Source organism: Carya illinoinensis, chromosome 5, assembly GCF_018687715.1.
Source record: "Carya illinoinensis cultivar Pawnee chromosome 5, C.illinoinensisPawnee_v1, whole genome shotgun sequence".
NCBI lineage: Eukaryota > Viridiplantae > Streptophyta > Magnoliopsida > Fagales > Juglandaceae > Carya > Carya illinoinensis.
In genome coordinates, this window is record NC_056756.1 from 14,384,876 (window position 1) to 14,407,944 (window position 23,069).

General features: G+C 33.6%; 2 protein-coding genes across 3 annotated transcripts; both read left to right on the forward strand.

Moving 5' to 3' along the window:
• The first annotated feature begins 6,695 nt into the window (after positions 1-6,695).
• On the forward strand, positions 6,696-14,056 carry LOC122311591 (ninja-family protein AFP2). Its single transcript, XM_043126194.1, has 2 exons — positions 6,696-7,818; positions 13,203-14,056. The coding sequence occupies exons 1-2, from the start codon at positions 7,140-7,142 to the stop codon at positions 13,625-13,627; spliced, it is 1,104 nt and encodes a 367-aa protein (XP_042982128.1). The 5' UTR covers positions 6,696-7,139; the 3' UTR covers positions 13,628-14,056.
• Positions 14,057-16,655: 2,599 nt separating this feature from the next.
• LOC122311475 (glycerophosphodiester phosphodiesterase GDPD6-like) lies at positions 16,656-21,526 on the forward strand. Of its 2 annotated transcripts, none has more exons than XM_043126037.1 (8): positions 16,656-16,792; positions 18,252-18,430; positions 18,712-18,895; positions 19,140-19,214; positions 19,677-19,786; positions 19,963-20,181; positions 20,766-20,921; positions 21,023-21,526. In XM_043126037.1, the coding sequence occupies exons 1-8, from the start codon at positions 16,768-16,770 to the stop codon at positions 21,263-21,265; spliced, it is 1,191 nt and encodes a 396-aa protein (XP_042981971.1). In that variant the 5' UTR covers positions 16,656-16,767; the 3' UTR covers positions 21,266-21,526. The 2 variants fall into 2 exon arrangements, with proteins under 2 accessions (XP_042981971.1, XP_042981972.1); XM_043126038.1 differs by having other exon boundaries at positions 16,664-16,783.
• The last annotated feature ends 1,543 nt before the right edge of the window (positions 21,527-23,069 follow it).

Genomic DNA, 23,069 nt, shown 5'->3' on the forward strand with positions numbered 1-23,069 from the left:
AAAGTTTGTATTCAGAAGAGATATGAGATGAGATAGTTTTAAATTAAAAATAATTTTAAAATAAGTATTTTGATAAGAGAGCGTTTTTCCATACGAGTTAAAATGAGATAATTTTTCAAACCAAACGACTTAATAGCTATATCTTTATTTAATAAATTGAGAATGTGTGATTTTTTTGAATATTTATAAAAGATAGTGTTATTTTTATAAGAAAAATATTTAAAAATAATTTTCTAATTTAAATCACATCAGTTTGTAAATTTTATTATTATAATTTTTTAATCTTTTTCTAAATTAAACATTTATATTCACAAAATGGTTTTGAATCCTTGTGAATTCAATGCATAATGAAAAGTATATTTTTTATTCAATATTTTTTTAAGTTTCAACTTCCATCCACTATTTTTTTAAATATCAAATAATTATCTATTTAAAAAAAATCTAATCATTTACCAATCACAAAACTTTTATCCAAACTAAATTCTAATACAAAAGACACTCAAATTAATTTAAAAAAGAAACTGCAAAATTTATAAAAATCCTCTCTAACCAAATATGTCTAGGGTGCTGCTTTGAATTTTTAAATGCAAAGAAAACTTGATTTCAACACTATAACTTAAAAATTGTATAAAAACATGTTACATAGATAAAAATACATTTTCCTTTTCAATTTAAATTTATTATTTTATTGTATAGATAAATATAAAACTATTTAAAGTATGTCACATTAATTTATGTAATCAAAGAATATAAATTTACTCTTTTATATATGAGTCTTATTACTCATCATCCTACACACCACATATCATACTTATTTGTATTTATTTCATTTTATTATTTTTTTAAATTTTTTTATTTTATTCTTGCTAAATTAATTGAATTTTTCTACTCATCATCCACATATTTGATAAGAAAAAATAAATAAATAAATTATGTATAATGTATGGTGTATGAATGATAAATAAAAATTTTTATATATATTAAAAAAATATATTTATTATCTATTCTCTCATCATCTTCTCATTATTATATGATGTGGTATTAGATAAATATAATAAATAATTTTTAATCACCTAATATCACATCATGAGATAATGAGTCTCAGTTACTTATATATATACATTAAGGTATTTATAAAAGAATAATTCTATTTATTATTTTCATAAATCATATATTATAGTTATTTAAAAAAAATTATAATAAATATATAATGTATAGATGATAAATAAAAAAAATTTAATTAATTTAATAATATTATTATTAAAATATATAGGATATGTGGGGTAAATGCATCCTCTTTATTAAAAAATAAAAAAAGAGAACTTAAAAGGGGAGGTGTTCGGACATCAATTATTGTCATTTTCTCACGTTTGACTACCCAACACGTGGCGAGCAGATGTCATAGACAATAATTCAAATCAAACATCAGAATCAATGACGTGTCCTATCAAATCTTTCTACCAAAAAAAAAAGAACCTTCTACCTGACCCTATTACCCTTTCATATGTTCGTTCATTTATTCTCTACCCTGATTTATTAAAGCCTAGCCGTTATTCTGCTCAAAAGTATCCCAGACAGAGACTCTACCCATCCCCTCTTATTCGTAAATTTCATTGCAAAACAACTCTTCCTCAGAAATCATTTTTAGCCTAAACATAAGATATAAAACGTGGCTTACCCGAGTCACCTTTTTAACAAGATATGCATGAGTATGAGAGGGGAATCTTGATATATTATCTTTACTCACACTTGGCATAGAAAATCTTGCATCCAACTCCAACTGAGTCACCCATGGTGGTGACCCTAGCCAACTTTGACACGTACTCATATGTACTTAATGACTAATGTTTTTTTTTTAACTAATATTTTAGTTATAAAGTGTGTAAATTATAATATAGAAGAATAAGAATAAATAATGAATAAGATCTCACATTATTTTAAAATAAGAAGATATTACTATTTATAAAGTTTCAATAAGGTTCTAATTGTATCATTGAATAGTTATTTTAAAATATAGGTAATGTAGTTTAAATCTTTTATTAGGGTATTACAAATAATATCAGAGTTTATTTCAATAAAAAAATGAAACTTGAGCCGTGCCATCTACAACAGATATACCTGACGATAACGTCAGAAATTTAAGAAGGAAAATTGTGATATCCATATAATAAGGATAATGGTGAGTGGTGAATGAGATCTCACATTACTTGAGAATGTAAAATTCATATTTTTTTATAAGATTCTAATTGTTTCATTAACTAATCCTTTTAGAGTATAGGTCATGTAATTTGAGTCTTCTATTAGAGCGGTATACAAACGCAGCACAATTATTTTAAAAAAGAAAATAGAATTCACTATTAAAAATTTAGTTTTTTTTATATCTATATCATATTTATTTATTCTTTTTTAAAATAATTGTACGGTATTTACATACTCACGATTGAAAATATCACTACTCATATTTTTTATTATAAATTTTATTATTCTTACATATATTTATTATTTTATTCTATTTTAAATAAGTCCATATATTTATCACATAAGTGTATAATTATTTATAATATGTCACATTAATTATTATAATTAAAGATTATAAATATTAAGATAAAGAATAACGTTGTTCGTACTAAAAAAAAAAAGGAAAATGATACTTACTCTCCATTTAATAACTACATTTTATTACTGTTAATAAAAAATTTATTTTTAAACTCCTGAATTTTTTTTATTAACAGCAAAATGAAAAGTCATTTTCATTGAGGAAAACTCGGAGAATTTAAGAAAAATAATATTTTGTTAATAATTGTATTATAGATGGAAATTGGAATGCTAGCTAATACGATCCTTAAAAAGTACAACATGGATGGTTGGGGGTCCCACTTCGCTAGACATAATTCGGGACTGGGACTGGGACTGGGAGGAACCACGTGGCTCAGCGCACTCGTTGCCCATTATGGCCAACGAGTTCCTCGTTTACTTGTTTGATAAGAACGTCGTCAAGATTCAAATTAAAAATTAAAATTAAAATAATAATAAAAAAACAGAGAGAGAAAAGTATCTGACACGTGGCAACACATTATGTATAGTTCATGAACAATGAGAGCGGTATCAGGGAAGGATTAAAGGCTTGTTTAGGATTGCGTTAACAGTTTTAAAAAGTGGTTAAATATTTTTAAAAATTATTTAATAAAAGAATTAAATTATTTTAGTGTTATATATTAAAATATTTTTAATTTTAAATAAATTAAAAAGTACATTTAAAAATATTTGTAAATGATACAGAATGTAATTCAAATTTTAAAAAAATTATTTATAAAAAAAATATTCATAAATTTTAAAATAATTATAACTTTTAAACTTTTAAAGATATAATTATAATATTTAAAAATTCAAATAATCTTTATTTCTATCTCATAAAGTACCTTTTTAATTTGTTTTCAAACAAACGTAATATATTTAAAAGTATTTTAAACATATGGTTACCAAACAGTAAATATATTTTTAATAGTAGAATTTATTACTTAATTTATAAATTATAAGTTATATTTTCTATCGTAATCTCAAACATACACTAAATACATAAATTTTTTAAATTTATTTTATAATAAATATAATTTTATAATCTGATTAATTATATTAAATCACGTTAATTTATAAAATTATTTTTATATAATCTTTTTATAACTAAATATTTCTCTTGAACAATTTAAATATGCTTCAAATTCATACACAAAAAGAGTTCCTACCATAATTGACATTTTTCTATTAAAAAAAATTCTATTAAAAAGCTATACATCACATATTTTTTTCTTTATTTTGTTAAAAGGTGGCAAAAATGCAATATGGGAAAAACTCGAGGGATCTAAATCATTTTTCTTTTCAGAACTGGTAGATGTAGTCGGCACATGTAAATGGGATATAAACGGTTATACGGAATGAATAAAAAAAATTATAAAAATAAATTTTTTTTTTTCATATGAGTTTCATATTAATTCACTTTTTTCAAAACGACTACACGCTGCTTGCATAATTACGACTGCAAATATCATTTCTTTTTTCTTTTACATTATAAGATCTACTGTCATTCTAAAATGGTTAATTGTGATTTATGTTATGAGTGAATAAACCCCTTATATAATTTTGAACTTTATATTTTCTTTTATTTTCAATTTTGATCAATTACTCTTTCTATTAATTCATTGTTAATAATTCTTTAAAACGACACATTATCACTAATGTTTGTGCGTCGCATGTCATATAAAATATACAAACTAAAAATGGAAAAAATCATTTAAAAAACAAAAAAAAGGGAAAATAAAAGCAGCATATGCACGCAAGCATCGCCTGAGTGGTCCAAAACAATGCCCTATTTTTGACCAGGCATGGCTCGGGAACAATTGAGCATTTCTTTATTAGAGTATATATAATATTAGAGTCTGTAAATCTCATGTATTTTTTTAAAAAAATAAATTCTATTATTATAATTTAATTTTTTTATATGAATATCAGATTGATCTATTTTTTTAAAAAAAATGTGAAATTTGTATATTATATAATTACAATATCATTTTTCTTTTAAATAATAAATAATTCGAAGTTTGGATACATCGTAGGCAAGCTTGGGTCGCTAAATTTTCATTTTCTTCGAATGATTATTTTTTCTAATTTTACACAACATGTTATACCTAATTATCAGTATTATACTATTATTGATATTGTTTTAACTTTTAATAAATTATTAATAAAAAGTTCGAACTTGAAAGCATAATGAAATAAAAAGTTCAAAATTAGATAGAGACCAATTTGACTAAACAGGCACTAAAAGACAAATATAGAAACTTGTTTTAGTATTTAACATTTGTGAAATTTCATGTCTATTTTAAAACTTATAATCAATGTCATTTTCTCAAACTTGTTTTCCCAAATATGATCACGCATTCTCAATTTGAAATCATGGTATCCTCGTTTTGGTTTATTTATTTATTTATTTTTTGAATAACAGATCATATCCATTCATTAAAGAGGACTTATAATTTTAACTTAAACAACAAATCAGTTACAACGGTTGATAACTTCTCAACATACTAAAGTGGTTGACATCATCTAGTCCAATCGACTAACCTCTAAAGACCTAAATTTAAGAGACAACACAACTCTATCTATAATAGGGTTGCCAAACCCCCATACCCGACTAAGCGGGATATAGGACACCAACCCCACCAAGCACCGCCAAGCGGAGGGGGGACTATTTTTTTTTTTTTTTGGATTTTTTTATTGAAAAGAAAAGGCAAGACATCAAAGAAACTACATAGGAAACACTGTATACGAAAAATCAATGTAACCCGTAGGTACTTCTGCATGCGCCACGCTATGAGAGAACCAACTGACCAATTTTGGAAGTCCCCGACTCACAGGTTCCAAAAATGCCGCTCGTGGCATCGGCAGAGGGATTTCTGGTAGCACGTGAGCGCCACACGTCGAAACGACCAGAAACTTTAACCCGCGCGTGCGGGCCACTTTCCACTTCAATTGGCACCGTATTCGGTGGTCTTGAAGATCGGTGACTAGGCAACACCATGGAGGTACACGTGTTGGTCAGTCGTTGTCAGATTCTTCCAGATTTGTGATTCTCCCTTATACGGCCTAAAAACAAAAACAGAAAAAAACAAACCAGAAGGGGGAGGGGGAGGGGGAGGGAGGCGGGGAGATGGAGGGAGGAGGGAGGGAGCCAAAGCTCCCACCCGCTCTAGCCGAGAGCTTTGTTGTTGTTTAGAGAGAAGGGAAAGGTTTTAGAGAGAGAAGGGGAAAAAAAAGTCTCAACCTCGTTTTGGAATTTAGACTATGTTTGGACATATAGACGAAGGACATTTCATTTTATTTCAAAATCTATTTTAAGTTTTATTTTTTAATACCATTCGAATATTATTATTTTTGTTTTAAAATTTATAAAAATTATATTATTTTTTTGATTTGTTTAAAAATATGTAAAAGTTATATTATTTTTTGTGTTTAGATAATGATTAAGCATTGATTAGATTAAAAAAATAAAAATAAAATTAAGAAATATTTTTTATTTAAAAATAAAATGATAAAAATTTTAAGAATTTTATGTGTAGTTCAAATGAGTAAAAATAAAATAAAAGAGAATTATTATAGATATAAATAAATTATATAAAATAAATTATATAAATTAATGTGATTTTATAAAATTTATTAAATTAAATTTATAATAAAATAATTTTATAATTTATTATATTAAATCATTTTAACTTATAATTTTATTTTTATGTAACCTTAGTTAAGGTATTTTACAAAATAAAATATCTCTGTAAAAAGTGAATAACAGGAGGTAAAGCAGAGTTCCCCGTACCAGTATCACAGTACCGTGACTTCCTGAGAAGATAGCTAATAAAGCTGCTAAACCCGACACCGCAGCCTTTACGAGGCCAAAGCTGAACACCCACGTGTCTAATTCCCACGGTGCCAGACCTAGAACGAAACGTGGTATCTACTCCCCTACTTATCTATGTACCTTCGACACGTGTTTCCCAGTTCCTACACTGACATGTTGATGTTGTTGGTAGAGAACGTCAAAAAAAGCAAATTAATAACTGTGTCCTTAGGACCACGTGTCTCGCTGGAGCCCTCTCCCGATCGCCACTTGACTCCCTCCCTTCAGGTACTTTTCTTGCCCCCCAAAAACGAAACGTCGAGGGTATTTTCGGAATATTATTTTTTTCCTCAACAGTTACAGAACCCAAAATAATCCTCATCTGTTTCTGCTTTTGTTTTCCTTATTTGGTTTCAGTTCTTCTCTCGTTTTTATGCTCTGATTTTGTATTCTCACTGCTTCATCCTCGCCCAAAATTTGTTCGCTTGATTTTTTGTTTAATAAAAGAACAGTTGATATAAAAGTGAGCATACGTTTCAACTTTCAAGACGTGAACATGTTGGGTTGGATTATTGTTTTAAGCGTTTTTTTCCCTTTTTTTGGCAAGACGTAGCGTTAGTGACTGCAAGTTTTGATCATAATCATGGGTTTAACTGAGCCAGATCATAGAGTTGTTCTGTTTAATCTGCAAAGACGCAGTTGCTGAAGCTTTTGTGGTTTTGCCTTCTTCGTTCTTCCTGTTGTACGAGACATGGGTGAAGCTAAAGAAGCTAGGAGCAGAGCAATGAAAAATCTTTCTCTACAATTAGATAAGTACCCGAGAGATTTATTGCAGAGATTTACGTGTAACAATACGCAGCAATCCGAATATGCGACACTCAGTGAAGATTCGGAAGAGATTGAGCTAAATCTTGGCCTCTCGCTAGGTGGTCGATTCGGGGTCGACAAGAGCGCAAAGAAGCTAATCCGGTCGTCCTCCATAGCGGGAATAATACCGGTGGTTCGAGACGATGAGTCGTTAGCTCCGAAGCCTCCATCATACCCCACACTCATGAGGACCTCGTCGCTTCCGACGGAGACAGAGGAGTGGCGGAAAAGGAAGGAGCTGCAGACATTGCGGCGAATGGAGGCAAAGCGAAGGCGGTCGGAGAAGCAGAGGAGCTCCAAGGCAGAGAAAGTGGAGGAAAGGAAGGAAAGCGAGGGTCTAGCGGGGTTAAATTTGAGAGATAAGCAGCAATCTACAACGGCCAATAGGTTTAGTTCGACCGTGGCGTCGCCTTTGAGGATTCCCACTTGGGCTTCGATGGCGAGGGATGCAGCGCTAGGCGCTAGGCCAATAGGGTTTGGGCGCCTGACTTCGCAGCGGTCGTGCGAATCGCAGGCGGGATGCTCGTCGGGGATGTCGGAATTGGAGAATAAAAATCTTCAAGGTATTATCTCGTTTTATTTTATATGCTTATCTGATTTTCTTTATGTATTTTTTGTTCATAAGCTTTTATGTATGTCTGTGGATTTGATCTGAGTGTTTACCATTGCAATTGGTTTTTACAATTGCATTAAGAGAGATTATTCCCTACATTTTAAGAAGTATACCAATACTACGATTATTTTTACTTTTTTTTTTTAATTTTTAATTTTATGTTCGGTTGGATGTTTCTGTAATGTACTCTCTAAGGTTGTTTGTGGCTTAAAGCTTACCAATTCTTTAATTGTAATTTTGTTTGGTTCGGTGTTTTTGTGATGTACTCTCTACAGTTGCTTGCTTATAAAAGAAGGTACTCTAAAGTTGTTTTTGGGTGGAAAGCTCATCAATTCTCTGGTTGCTGAGAAATTTGGTAAATCATGTTGAATATTATGGCGGCATGGCCTATATTGCCTTCTTTTTTTAAGGATGAATTGCTCAACTTGTCAAACTCCAGTGGTTGTGTTAAGGTCCTGTTGAGTGGTGTACGTTTTCCACTTTTCGGGAGGGACGTAATTTGAAACATTGACCCTAGAATAGAGTTTTAAAGAATCGCTAAGCAAAGTAGTTGTTTCCCTGCAGACATAGAAGAGATTACATAAGGAGCCATGCAAGGACAGGTTGTTTCACAGTAATTGAGCCCAAACCCAAAACCACCCTGCTGTAACCTACAAGTTGATAGTTTAGTGGATGCTCTTGTTTGCTCGTTTGAACATATGCTCTGTAAACTCAGGAATAAACAAAGAGTTAATAGTAGAGCTAACTTGAATAAATTTCTAAAAGACCAGGAACTTTGTCTCAATCATCAACTTTTGACCAACCTGATTTTTTTGATAAGTACTTTTGACCAACCTGATGAGTAGACTATATTCTCAAGTTGTTTGGACACTCATTTCTAACATGCTCAAAATTCAGAGGAAAGCCAAACTTCCAAACATTGGAAGAAGGGGGGTGGGGACCATTTTTTATTAAAGGAGTTGTCCGAATGTAGGTTGTGTTATAATTGGCTGCCTGTCCCTAGGCAACGGCAGTGGACAGCTTAATTTTACAATCATATAAATTCCCTTACCTATATGCTGGATCCCACCAAAGTTTCTGTGCACATTGAAATGGAAACTAGTTCCTTTTAGTCCAAGAATTTGTCGGGCACTGCTGCAAAATGACTGCTGGATGTTACAGTTAATGACTATGGGTACATGTGGAACTGTTGTATATGTAATCAACTCTGTAAGTTCCTTGTTTTATTTTCTGAATGTGTTCCTATCTAAGGCAATATCTTTTGTAAGCGCTTCTGAAAAGATTTTACAAGATGATATCTCCCTGAAAAAAATTGACACATCACTGGAGTTGAACTAGCATGTCTGGATAACTCTGGGAAAGCACTTTTCAAGTTGATCACCACGCCACTCGTCATGCCAAAAGCGAATCTTGGACCCATCACCTATAACACATCTGATACAGCGAGAAAAATCTACCCAACCTCTTCTGTTATTCTTCCATAGACCAACCCCATAAGCCCATGTAATTTGTTGGAGCACCAACCACTTTTCAAGTTTCCATACTTCATGTCCAGGAGCACCCTCCGTAGACTCTCTCTCACTAGCATAAAGCCAAGCTGCTTCTTTGAAAGAGCTTGATTTCTAACTGTAGCCTGCCTTCTCCAATTGGCAAGCATATCTTGGTCCACTTCACTAGTAACACAATTAATGCCATTTTCTAATCTCCTACCCACATTATGGCTCCTAAAACTGCACTTACTAACAAAAAAATAGGTGGACGGTTGTCATTAGTCTAACCTCCAAGTCTGTCAATTATTTTACCCTTGGGTACTTTCTTGTGGTTGGATCTAGAACATTTTCTCATGATTTTCTCTTACCACCTAAGGTATTTCTGACCCACCAAAGTTTTATGCTAATGCCAAAATACCATTGCCTTGGTATGCAATTCAGGGGAAGTGTAGAGAGACTTATGTGGTACTTTATGGTGTCATGTTTTTGACCGAATGAAATAAAAAATTCTTTTACTGAACAGGATTCTGAATCAAGTTTCAGATTTTCATTCCCTATGCAAAAAGCGTATTGTCATCTGCTCTATCCACTCTCATCACTCGCCTCCTTAATGTCTGTTAAATGTTGACTTAATCCATGCTTCAGACGGGTAAAGGTACTGCATTTCCATATTTTCAGCCATAACAACATCATTAACGTGTTCACTGCCGCTGGATAAACATTATATTTTTGAAACGCATACTTTGTCCGCTATCATTTGTGTGTCAGATGATTGGTCCTCATTTAGGTGCAGACGTCTTTGTTCACCAGTTGACGTGCATACAATGATTTTATGGATATTCGAACAATGTGACCATTTTATGTGCTCGTTTGTACTTTTACAAATGATTAAGACGTACATCCAAATAAGTTGAGGCAGGTTTACTCAAGTTACTAGATTAGATATAGGAGAGGTTGGTTTCCAGAGTGGGGAGTTGACAGAACTCCTGGACTGATGGTGCACGGTTTGGTTGAACTTCATGATGTTGATGAACATCCCATGGAATGTTGTGAAAAAAAAAAAAAAAAATCCACTTTGAATGGTAAAGGATGAAGGGATGTTGGTTCCCTGGTGGGAAGCAGTGAAACATTCCTTGAGTGACCAGACGGGCACATTGTGGTAAAGATTGACATGCTAGAGTCGTCCTGGGAGTATGAGACCACTTTCAATTCTTGGAAACTAATGCACAATAAGTTTTGGGGATAGCAGGTCAGTATGCCAGTGGATCCAATGTATGGTGTGATTAAAAGAAATTTTTATTTTATTTGAATGTCTGGTAATTGGTGGAACTGATATTTAACCCTCACACCACACAAGTCTGTATGGTCAGGACAGCATTGATAGCAATTTTTGGACAATTGTATTACACATCACGCCCAGCATCACGTGATTACGCGAGTCTGCATAACTGAAGGCTAACTCAATTTGCTGTTTGTGTATTACTCAAAATTAGATATGGACCAGCAGTTTTTTCTCATGCGTGAGAGTGCAACCAGCTCCTTCAAGAAATTTCTATATGGAATGTAGAGAGTACTGCTCATTTATGGTTCCTTGGAGAATTAACCTTTCAATTCAATGTGAAATTCTTACAGCAATCTTGCAAGTTACTACTGATAATAATGGGGAACACGTAAAATTAGAAGAGTACTTGCAAAGGATTTAGGGAATATAGGGGAATGAGAATCATTCTATTTCTTCTTGAAAGGAAGTTACTCCCATTGGCACCCTGATTTCCTTTTTAGTTTGAACTCGTCTTTGGGTTTGAATGGTATGTTCTTCAGAAAACAATAGATGAAGGCTAAGGTCATTGGTTCAATTAAATGTGTGTTTATTTGTTATACGTATGATACATATTATACTTATTGGACATCTTATACATATCATACTTATTATACATATAATACTTATCAAGAAATGTACATACCTGTTGTTAATGTTGTGTTTTGTACGCCTTTAGACCAGACTCCAGCGACTCGGGTCTTTTGTCTCAAATCTGTGCAATTAGAGAAAACACAGAGGGTCAGGGGCCTTGATGGAGACCAAGAGTCTCCAATGCGTAAGTCACTATCACCTTAATTGTTCGTGCAAGAATAGAGGAATCAGGGAGAGTTCTTTATGCCTGAGGATCGGCTTTTGTACTAGGTTTCCCCTCGCCCCGAGGGGGGGGGGGGAGGTACCGACCATACCTTGTGTCAGGGGTATAGTCCCTTCAACTGTTCCTTTAGTTAGAATCCTTTAATACGGTATAGTTTCTGAGGTGGCGCAATTAATATAGCGTGGAGTCCTGAGATCGGCGCCATTAATGCGATGTGGCTTCTTGTCCATTCTATCCTGCCGGTGCACGCCGTCTGGCTCCTCCATACTTGCTATCAGAAGATCAATGGCTCTCCGCATTTCTTGTCTACCTACCTGCATAGGTTCTCTGACGCTAGGCATTGTAGGGGAATGTCTGGATGATGTGTCTCCTCCTCTCTTATATTTAGGGACTTCTCGCCTGATTATGGCCCTGGGCCGAAGGCCGGGAGCCTTTAATGGGCCGAGGGGCCAGCCAATCAAGCTAGACTCCCCGTATTTGAGCTTTTCTTCTAGGCCTTTGGCGTAAGGGAAAAATTCCGTTACACCCGTGGTATCTGGGATGATGGGAGAATGATCCAAAGTTAACCTTGACAAATTGATGATCGATGCTTTTGGGAAAAAAAGTCTCGGCACCACCATCAAGTAAAACTTTCTAGCCCTCGCTAATTTGTAGTGGAACTATTTTAGCTACCCTAACGATAGGTTTAGCTTCAGAGTTCACCGTCTTAATTTTGTTGTTCCCTTTACCGAAGGCCTAGCCGCTCTACGATCCAATCAGAAAGGAAGTCCCACCCACACTAGGTCATCATGTTGGCTCATATCCTTACTCCAATCTCTCTCTCTCTCTATTTACTCTAATAAGAAAGCAATCTTAGTTCAATTCGGTAGAACGTAGGATGTTCCTCTCTTTCTGCCTTTTTTTATTTCTCTCTCTCTCTCTCTCTCTCTCTCTCTCTCTCTCTCTCTCTCTCTCTCCACTCAATCCTTTGCATTTGAGCTCTTTCCCTGTTACTCCTCTATATTGCCTTCGTCAGCACCCTCTCCTCCTGTAACTTTTTCACTTGGTCACCACCAAAACCACCTTCCTGCCTATTCTTGCACCTTGGCACCATCATTATCATTACCTCCCTCTCCCTTTCCCCTTCACTCCCTGACATGTAAGAGAATACCTAGGCCATCACCATCTGACCCCACCCAATGTCTGTGCCACTGCCCGCAGACTTCCTCTCCACCGTTTTCAACGCTAGATTTACTGTTGCCAACTTTGATCCATCGCCTAAGTCAATCCACATTGGTACCACAAGAAGACTTTAGATTCACCGTCAGCTGCCCATTTCAAATATGTCATCTTAATGCATGGGCTTTAGTGTTATTGTATTTTGTGTTAGTTGCAATGGACACATTTTTTGTGTGACAACAAATTAGAAAATAATTTTTAGGATCTCAACCAAACAATAAAAACAAATCAATTTCCTTTTAAATTATTTTCTAGTTGCATAAATAAAAACAGAATCTAAGCTATGCTTGGAGACAATGAATGGTAAACACGTATGAGCAAATGTTGTAACTGTAATGTTAAAAAAGATGTGTAGCTGGAATTACCAGCGATACTTTTTTGTCGAATTTATGAGTTTCTAGTCAAATAGATTCTAGATAGGGTCAAGGGTATGGAATAATAAAGGAAAACTTCCTGCTTTTATTTTCTCATGGTTCTTCTTATGCTTGCAGGATCGGGCAGTTGTGGTGAAGCAAGAAGCCCTGCTGGTAATCAGTCATTACAGGAGCGAAGCAGTCAGGAGTCTGTAGGTTCTTTGGTGACAAAGACCGAGGAAAATCCATGCAGAACTTCCATAGCAGAGATGGAAAATCCATCAAAGAAACATGATTGTGCAGAAAATAGAGGTAAAGAAATTGGGATCATGAATGCAATGGAAGATATGCCATGTGTTTTCACAAAAGGAGATGGTCCTAATGGTAGAAGAATAGAAGGCATTCTGTACAAGTATGGGAAGGGAGAGGATGTGAGGATAATGTGTGTATGCCATGGAAGCTTTCTCTCACCGGCAGAGTTTGTCAAGCATGCTGGTGGTGGTGATGTCGCTCACCCACTGAGGCATATAGTTGTAAACCCTTCCTCTGCTTCGCTTTCATAATGTTGGTTTTCCCGTCGCTCCTTCGGGAAAAGAAAAGAAAAAAGAAAAAAAAAGAAGAAGAAGAAAGGGAATTGCTTGTGAGGTGAGGTGAGGTGAGGGTGATGGGAGTTGTGAAATACAACAAATAGAAGACGAGATACAACTAATATCGTTGCTCCATATTCAGACAATTTCTCAATATGGTATGGAAGAGATTCTAAATGCATGTCTTTGTGGTCTTTTTGTTTTCATCCCCTTCCCCTTCTCTCATTTATATCAAAACCGAAGCGTGCATGGGAAATATAGAAGGAAAATGAGGAATGTAATTACCTGAGATTACGGCCGCTGATTTCCTTTATTGTGCCAGTAGTGGACACTTGAAAGGTGTCCAGAATTGCGAAATAATGTCAAGAATATCTCAGAAACGCCATGGCTTGTTACTCCTAGCAAGATAATCCCCGCTTATGTTTTCTCCTTTAACTAACTGAATTCATCAACACTGTTGCTTAGATTTGCAGAACAGTGACGTCTATAATAGATGAATGACTGCTGGACACGTAGATGAAGACAGACTGGGCGTGTTACTCCTACCCTCCCTTGCTAGTAATGTTAAGCACAAGTTTTAAAGTTTCATTAGATTTTATTGATAAAAAGAAGTTTTTGATTTTATTAATAAAAATAAGTTTTTTTCACAAGGTGAGGTTCACTTTTTACAAGGCTTGTGCATGATTTGTAAGTTTGTACAAATCATCACGGATAATGCAAAATAAAGTTGTGTGAAAAAATAGTGAAATTTATTATTAAAAAATTAATTTTTTTTTTCATATAAATTTTATATTTATTTATTTTTTTAAAAGAATGGACGCACTCTATAACTACTAATATTATTTATCTAAACTTCGACTCAATGGCAATGCAACTTGATTTTTTTTTTCCTTAAATGTTTCGGACTTCAGTATCAGCTAACTTACAGTAAAAACAGCCATTAATTTAGATAAAAATAAGTTTAAAATAACACAAATATAAGATTAATACTAAGTTTGTAAATATCATTTTTCTAAATATAAACAAAAATTATAATCCTTTAATTTTAGTATGAGAGAGTTTAGTGGTTCTGTTGAATGGGTCAAAACTCAAAAGACCGTTTATCAAACGTCTATTATTATCTATTTAAATCGAATTAAACAGTTATTTTTATATATTTTTTTACGTATTTTATTGATATAATTAATTAAAATAATTATTTTATATTAAAAAAATGATGTAGGCTATCATATTAATAAAATATATGAGAAAATAACTGTAAAATGCAAAGCAGCCCATAGAGCCATGCATACAGGTTTCTCGTCTTCTGGCTTTATCAATTAATATGCTACAGCCTAGATATTAAAATTATTTTGCTCCTAAATTCCTAATTATATATTTCTATGCAACGTACGTAGACCGAGCACCCATACTCTTTTTATATCATATTAATTATTACGCCGATATTTATTTATTTTATCGGCGTAAAAATAAAATATATTTTATTTTATTTCATGTAAATTTTTTTTTAAAAAAATCCCCTCCTCCAAAAAAAAAAAAAATTTTGAAAAATTCTCATCTATCCAAAAAATTATAAAAATATTATTATTTTTTTTAGAAAAACTTAAAATTATATAGAGTTTGATTGTTAACAAAAATTAAAATATAGCCCCAAATATGATAAAGATTTGAATCTTTTTTTTTTTTTTGTTGTTGTTGTTAATAAAAATGCATATTGCATTTATTTAAATTGGGCATTACAATCTAGACTTGCAATTCACATTACAAGCCAATTTCAACCTCTAAACGATCTCCAGTACACACATGTGACTGACATGGCCTACGCCTTGCTGCAGCCTCACCAAACCATTTGAGAGACAAATACCACTTTATCCAAAATAGAGTGTAAGCAGCCTTCCCATTCAACGAACGAGGTAGTAAACACCCTTTAGACTAACAGTCCTAGGGATGCAACTCTTCAGACTTAATGTCTAAGAGACTTGTAATTTTATTATACTAAAAACATAAACCAAATAGAGATAAAACTAAACAAAACCAACAAAGCAGAACAAAAACACCGGCAGGGGCTGTAATAGGAGCGTGGGATCCACGCGCCGCCCTCAGATCATGAGATGACGGTCAACTCTTAAGAAAACAGATGCCCCGATCCTAGATAAGCCGCATGTATTGTGTAATATAACATTTGTTTATGTAATATAATTTTCAAAGATTATGTCTAAATGAATCTTTCTTAAAAATATAAAACTTTGGCTCTAATAATTATCAAAAATCAAAAGTTAAATATTAAAAAAAAAAACTCTAGATTTAATATGCATGACTTTTGTTTATATATGTTCTCTATAACATTTTCCTTCTAGTTAACAATAAATATATTAATATATTTTTTGTTAAAGAAGAAAAACTCTTATCTATCTAGACTATCTCTAATTACTATAAATCATCATGTATGTCATGATCATGATCATAAACCTCTACTTGATATATTTTTTGTACTTCAATTAAATTAATGTTTATAATATTTTTGTATTATACTATTCATGTATATGTACGTAGGAGGCTTCAATATACGTACATATATGATATATATATTATTATATATGTATATGCTGTATGTATGTGTGTATACGGGATTGCATATAATTAACCAATTACGTACCTCATGTAAAATGTGATTTTGTTGAAGGTGATTCGATCCTATTAGTATTCCTAAGAATCATATGGACTACAACGATCAAGATCATCAGTTCATGCATGGAATATTCCACCTTATTATTCTCAAGAGATCGATCGACTAGTGGTTTCAAAATATATTTACTGATTCAATATTTACCTACCGTACCGCGTGTTATCCTATAATGATCATTTGACTCTGTCAAATGAAATGATTGAAGTTTAGTCATTGAGTCAAGATTGAAGTCTATGATAATATTTATCTGATATTTACAAAACCCAACAGATCGACGTACGTTTAGAACGCCGAGAACGTCTCTGCATGAAAGAATATTCCAAGTTCTTATAATTAATATGCTTCGATCGAGTCACCGCCTATATAAGTACAGAAACACTTCGCTATCTCCTGTATACAGAGAGAGCGAACTAGTGAGAGAGAGAGAACAATGACGTCGTCTTTTGGTAAGACCTGTGCGTATCTACACTTCTCTGCTGCTTTTCTGTGATTTTTGAGGCCGTCTGCTGACTGGCTGTCATCTGTTATTTCTGTCTTTTATTTTTTTTCCTTCCTTCGGGCTTTCTTTGGTTCCTTTTGCTGGGAATCGGTCTTTGGGTTGTCTAAGTACTTGGTCCTTCACTCGCATTGGTTTGTTTTGTCTGTGTTTTCTTGCATATGTTTCGTTTGTGCAATGATTTGTTTTATGTATGAGAATCGTTTCATTTTTATCCGAGGTTCAGAATGGAATCTAAGGATGGGGCTTCTGCAATACCCGAGTCTGTGAAAGTTGTAAATATTCAAGTTTTCTAGCGTTATCTCTGAGACTTTTTGAACTGTGATTCTTGCACAAGATCCTCGGTTTGGTCTTACATCCCAAGAAGTGGGACCTGTTTCTTTGTACTTTTTAAGGGTGGAAGCTTGTCGGGTTACTGCATATATTGCTGGAAATCAATCTGCACTTTTGTCGTGTTCTACTGTGTTTTACAATATACATACGAGTGCGTACGTGTGCTTGCGCCTCAAATATCAAGCTATTCTACATTTAATTCGTAAATCAAAGAAAGGCAAGTTTTCCTAATCAAGGGGTCAATAAATCAAGAAGAACATTATCGATATGATCATTTGCCTTAAATAATAAAATTATAGAAGTTATATTTTTAATTAAATATCCTTGGTTATTTTCTTTGCCAAACGCTTCACGTGCAATTATTTTTACGGTATTTTATTTAGAGAAATGATATTTGCAGTCGTGGTTGTGTAAACGGTGTACAGTCGCTTTGAAAAAAATGAATTAATATGGGACCCACATGAAAAAAAAACTAACTTTTTAATCATGGACCCTACTCTTTTTCAAAACGATTGCGCGGCATTTGCAATTCCACGACTGTATGTAGCATTGCTCTTTCACTTATGTGACTACTATATCACTTTTTTAATATAAAATAATTATTTTGATCAATTATATTAATTGAATGTATAAAAAATATATAAAAATAACTATATATATATGTAACAGACTCTGCTATGTTATAGCAGAGTCTGTTATTGTTATGGTCGGGGGCATTGATCTATTTGGAACACTAGTTATTGTTTCCTTATATTGGTGCATGCTTATCGATCGATGTTAGATTCTTAATCATTTCTTACGTGGAAAACTCAAATATACATGACAAGACTAAAGGTACTATTCATGAACAGCTCACGGGGGCTTATTTGCGAATTTAATTGAATTGATAGATATGTATAATTGAGTTTGGCAGAGTGCTTGATCAAGAACTGCTTCAAAAGGGCTTGTGTATTCCATCAATCGAAGCCATCTATTCTCTACTTTCATGAATTTTCTTTTGGAGTTAGCTAAGGTAGTACTTGGGTTATGATCTCTCTTTTTTGCTTGAAGAAAATTAATAGGAACAATAATGTTGCGCTTGACAGGCTTGGTCACTTTCCTACTTCTTCTATTTATTGGGCAATGCGTTGGAAGACCGTTGTATCAACTTCCGAGTACGATAGCTCATCGTCATAAACAGCCCCTACAAACATCCCGTCCGTACAATGTTGCTCATCGAGGTTCAAATGGGGAGTACCCTGAAGAAACTGCTGTAGCATACATGGTATGTCTTACTGAAGATAACTCTTTTTTTTTTTGGGGTTATCCCTGTTTTTATTTTTTATTTTTTATTTATATATATATATATATATATATATATATCACTTTTTTCCATGTTACATGGATTTTGAATTATAATTTATTAAGCAGCCATCCTTGTTTTCTGTTCAATCATCAATTTATTTGCACATTGGATGCTTATGTTCATGTTTATCGTTTTATGCATTGTAATTTTTCTAAGATACTAAGAATGAATGGTGCCTAAACATTATCTGGGCGTTGCAGAGAGCTATTGAAGAGGGGGCAGATTTCATAGAAACAGACATCCTTGCCTCTAAAGATGGCGTGCTGATATGCCACCATGATGTAACACTTGATGACACAACTGATATTGCAAACCATACGGAGTTTGCTGATAGAAAAAGAACGTATGAGGTTCAAGGCGTGAACACGACTGGGTGGTTCGTAGGTATCAAAGATAATCCTTAACTTTTTTTTTCTACTTCTATCACAGTTGACTTCGAATGTTTGCATACGACTGTAGGGCTTCTATTTTATGCTGAATTTATTGTTGGGTGTATTTTATGTATAAGATGTAATACCCAATGCCATTTTGAATCTACGTGTGTGAGCATGCTGGAATATATCTTTGCATCAATTTTCTTTCACTCCGTTGTGACTGTATAACTCGTCATGACTTTGATTCTCTGCAGTTGACTTTACACTGGAAGAGCTGCAGTCATTGGGGGCGAAGCAACGGTTCAGTTTTCGAGATCAACAGTATAATGGTACGTTTCACTTTGAAACAGATCTGCTCAGCTTATTTTGTTCATCCTAGTTTTATCAGGTCTGCTTGGTGGTTGATATTTTTTTTCCTGTTGAATAAGATGAAAAGGGATTTAAATGATATTTCTACTCCAAGAGTTGGAGGCACGTAGGTAGGATCTTGATCGATCAGAACATATTAATCCAAGTTTAACACCAGGAAATGTCATTATCAGGGTGTTATGATGTGTCAAGCATTTGCCCCGAGATTCCGAGCTTAATGACAGTCCTAACATTGCAAAACATAGTCTGAAGTTGGCATTTGATCCAGCCACTTCAATTTACATAGTCTGAAGTTTGCATTTGTTCCAGCCACTTCAATTTACATGACCTTCAGCATTTGTAAAGTTTCTTTCTGTGAAACAAGTATCCAAAATCTAGTTAATCAAATGAATTTTACTCTTTTCAAATTGATTTTTTTGCAGGGAAATTCCCAATTATCACCTTTGAAGAGTACATCTCAATTGCATTAAATGCAAGAAGAGTTGTTGGAATTTATCCAGAGATTAAAAATCCTGTTTTTGTCAACAACCATGTAAGTGATTTTCTTGTGGTCGTTATTACACACCGGATTCTGAAACTATGCCATCTCACAGAGTTCAGTGGTCTCATTTTTAATTTGCTTCATTCGATCAGATGGGATATAGTATCTGCTTTATAGTCCCTTAGCCATATTTTTCACAAGTTCTCAAGTTTAATCTCTTACAACAGGTCAAATGGGCAGATGGGAAGAAGTTTGAAGATAAGTTTGTGGAGATGTTGCAGAAATACGGATATAGCGGTTCATATATGTCAAAAGAATGGCTGAAGCAACCTGCATTTATCCAGTCCTTTGCTCCAACTTCACTCGTATATATTTCAAACCTCACCGCGCTGCCCAAAATTTTCTTAATTGATGATGTGACAATACTGACAGAAGATACCAATCAGGTTCGTTCTTTTTCCTCATTCTGCAAACCTGATTTTCTTTTGTTCATCTCCTAAACACGTTCTCACTAACTCCCAGTGTAGGTGATATTTTTTTATGTCCACATTATAGGAATATTAGGTCATTTTCATTCCAGTATGTCCACAATGGCGAAGCCAACAATCAATGCACACGAGAGCTAGTTTTGTATTTGGCAGGAGAACTCAAAGCTGTGACCTCCTTTGCCATTGATGTCAATGTTTTCCATTTTTATTAGAATACAGTAGACAATATTCTCTATAGGAGTCAATGTTCAGAGATGCTTGTTCAGTTATCCTTTCGGTGATTTCTGGACTCATGACCTACTGATCTCATTGATTAGATTATTTGAGTATCCTGTTCTTTCAGTTATAGATATGACACTAGGCAATTTACATCCTGTTCCTTGCGTTTCTAGTTGCTGACATTTCTGCATAAACTACATAATTACCTTGTGTTGTCATATGGCTAAAAGCATTATCTTGGTGCCTCATGCATGAGTAACATTCTCGAGCAATTGCTTTGCCTTTTCTAATTGTGTTTCTAATTGAATAAACGTTTTGTGCAGTCATACTGGGATATTACTTCGGATGCGTATTTTGATTACATAAAGAAGTATGTGGTGGGGATTGGACCCTGGAAGGATACAATTGTTTTTCCAAGAAATAACTATTTGGATAGAGTCACTGATCTTGTTGCCAGAGCACATGCTCGTGGCCTACAGGTACATACAATTTTTTATTTTATTTTTAAGTTAAATTATTGGTGAAGGCTGGTTTGTTTATAAAGGGGTTCTAAAGCTATGTTGTTTTCATGTCATTTCAGGTGCATCCATATACATTCAGAAATGAAAATTCTTTCCTGCACTTTGACTTCCTCCAAGATCCATATGCTGAATATGATTTCTGGATAAACAAGATCGGTATTGATGGACTCTTCACAGACTTCACCGGAACCTTTCACCGTTACCAGGAAGCTACTGCTCCTCTATCTCACGAAAGTAAAGATGGCGCTTCTGACATATTGCATAAGATTGCATCATTGATTAACTCCTATACAAGGGGATGATGATGATGAGAGTTATATGATTATACCTACCAGCTTATCTTAGAAAAAGACATGAGGAAAGTTGTCTATTTAAGGTGACATGTTTTTTCTTGGTGGTTTCTTTAATTGTTTGTTTTCAAGGGTTTAGGGATCATTCCATGGCCATGAGTTCACCATTACTTTCTTCTTTAATTTGATGATCTTTTTCTGCATTCTTGATCATGTTTTATGTGGTCACGAAGTGGTAAAAAAAAAAAGTATAGCTCTCGTTTATTGACCTAATAGAAGTGTTTTTATGACTGGCTGATATTACTACATTTGCCATGCGAAAGAAGCTGTATGATCAGGCCACATACTCGTACAAGTAAATCATGGTCAGCTTGTGCAATGGAATGGACTCTGAAATTTTAGAACGGGCATGGAAAAACTGCCCTGTGGATCAGACACATATTGAAGAACCGAGTTGTGACCATCTAAATCTGAGCCAAATCAAGCAGTTAATCCTCCCATTAATTTACACTAGATTTTAGAGGGATTATCCATGTAAACAAGTGATCTGCTCCAAGAGTTCGAGTGATCAATGAAGATCCATGAAAAATTCTTCCAGACTTATTAACTCTTGGGGGAGGGAGGGAGAGAGAGAGAGATGAAGAAAGATCATACTAATGCACAGCTAGGGAGATAATCAATCACCATCACTTTTACTTGGCTTACATATTAACGCAAACGAAAATGTTAAATCTATGTAAGAAAAATTTACAAAAAGCTTACTTATCTACGTATTAGTTATTGATATGTTGAAAATCATAAAATTTAAAATTTAAAATTTGAATTAAAAAAAAAAAAGAACTAACAAAATGAATCTTCTGAGTAGAACTACAAATATATATAGCACTAATGGATTTCCTAGGATCCGGCTACAATTCATAACATTAATGTTTTGTGGAAGTGGCCCACATGTTATGAAGGATGCATTAAAAGTTAAAAGAGAAGTCACATTAACCAAATCAGAGGGAATCTGTCCTGAGATTTTATCGCAGTTGATCAGAAGAACAGTTAAATTTCTCGAGTATGCAATACTTTTTGGGATTTCACCAGAAAGAGCGTTTGATGAAAGTTCTAACACCTCAAGAGAGCATAAACTTGTGAAGCTAGAAGGGACAGCTCCAGTCAGGTTGTTACCAGCCAGGGAAAGATGCTTTGGATGGCTAAAACCTGCTGGAATCTGACCTTGCAGTTTGTTCCCACTCAAGTCAAGAACAACAAGAGATTTCACATCCCCGAGACTTTGGAGTTTGTGCTATCGTCCCATAGATTAGATTCTCAAAGACATCCAAGAATAAGATCAGATCTGCCCAACGTACCGATTTGAAGTATTGTGGTCTCGGGTTAAAGGGGTAAAGTGGTAGAAATTAAACCCTTTATTTTACAATATCTTAAATTATCAAAACTCATATTATTCTTTTTAAATTATTAAGACATAATATTTTCCTCCCCAATTGACTTAGGATTTTTGAGATAAATAAAAAATAAAATGTCTTGATATAATTAAGTTTAATAATCATATATTTACCTGATTAATATTAGATATAATTTTAGAGTAAATATCGAATCATTTTGAAAATAATGAAGCTCACAATTAAAAAGTAAGATTTTTTATGTAAATTTTAAATTTATTTTTTATTTTTTAAAAGAAGTATAAGAGACTTGCGTATCTTAAGAATGTACAGATAATTTTTCTCTTAATATAGAATGCAAGATGTCATCATTTGTTCTGGTAATTCGAAGGCACAACGAGTTGGTTTTGATATGTAAAGAATGTTGG

What these genes read in the sequence shown, in the direction of transcription:
- LOC122311591 (XM_043126194.1), top strand. Translation starts at nt 7,140, where the DNA reads ATGGGTGAAGCTAAAGAAGCTAGGAGCAGAGCAATGAAAAATCTTTCT. An exon ending in GGAGAATAAAAATCTTCAAG is followed by an intron (nt 7,819 to 13,202) that starts GTATTATCTCGT and finishes TTATGCTTGCAG; the next exon opens with GATCGGGCAGTTGTGGTGAA.
- LOC122311475 (XM_043126037.1), top strand. Translation starts at nt 16,768, where the DNA reads ATGACGTCGTCTTTTGGTAAGACCT. An exon ending in TCGAGATCAACAGTATAATG is followed by an intron (nt 19,215 to 19,676) that starts GTACGTTTCACT and finishes ATTTTTTTGCAG; the next exon opens with GGAAATTCCCAATTATCACC. An exon ending in CTGTTTTTGTCAACAACCAT is followed by an intron (nt 19,787 to 19,962) that starts GTAAGTGATTTT and finishes CTCTTACAACAG; the next exon opens with GTCAAATGGGCAGATGGGAA.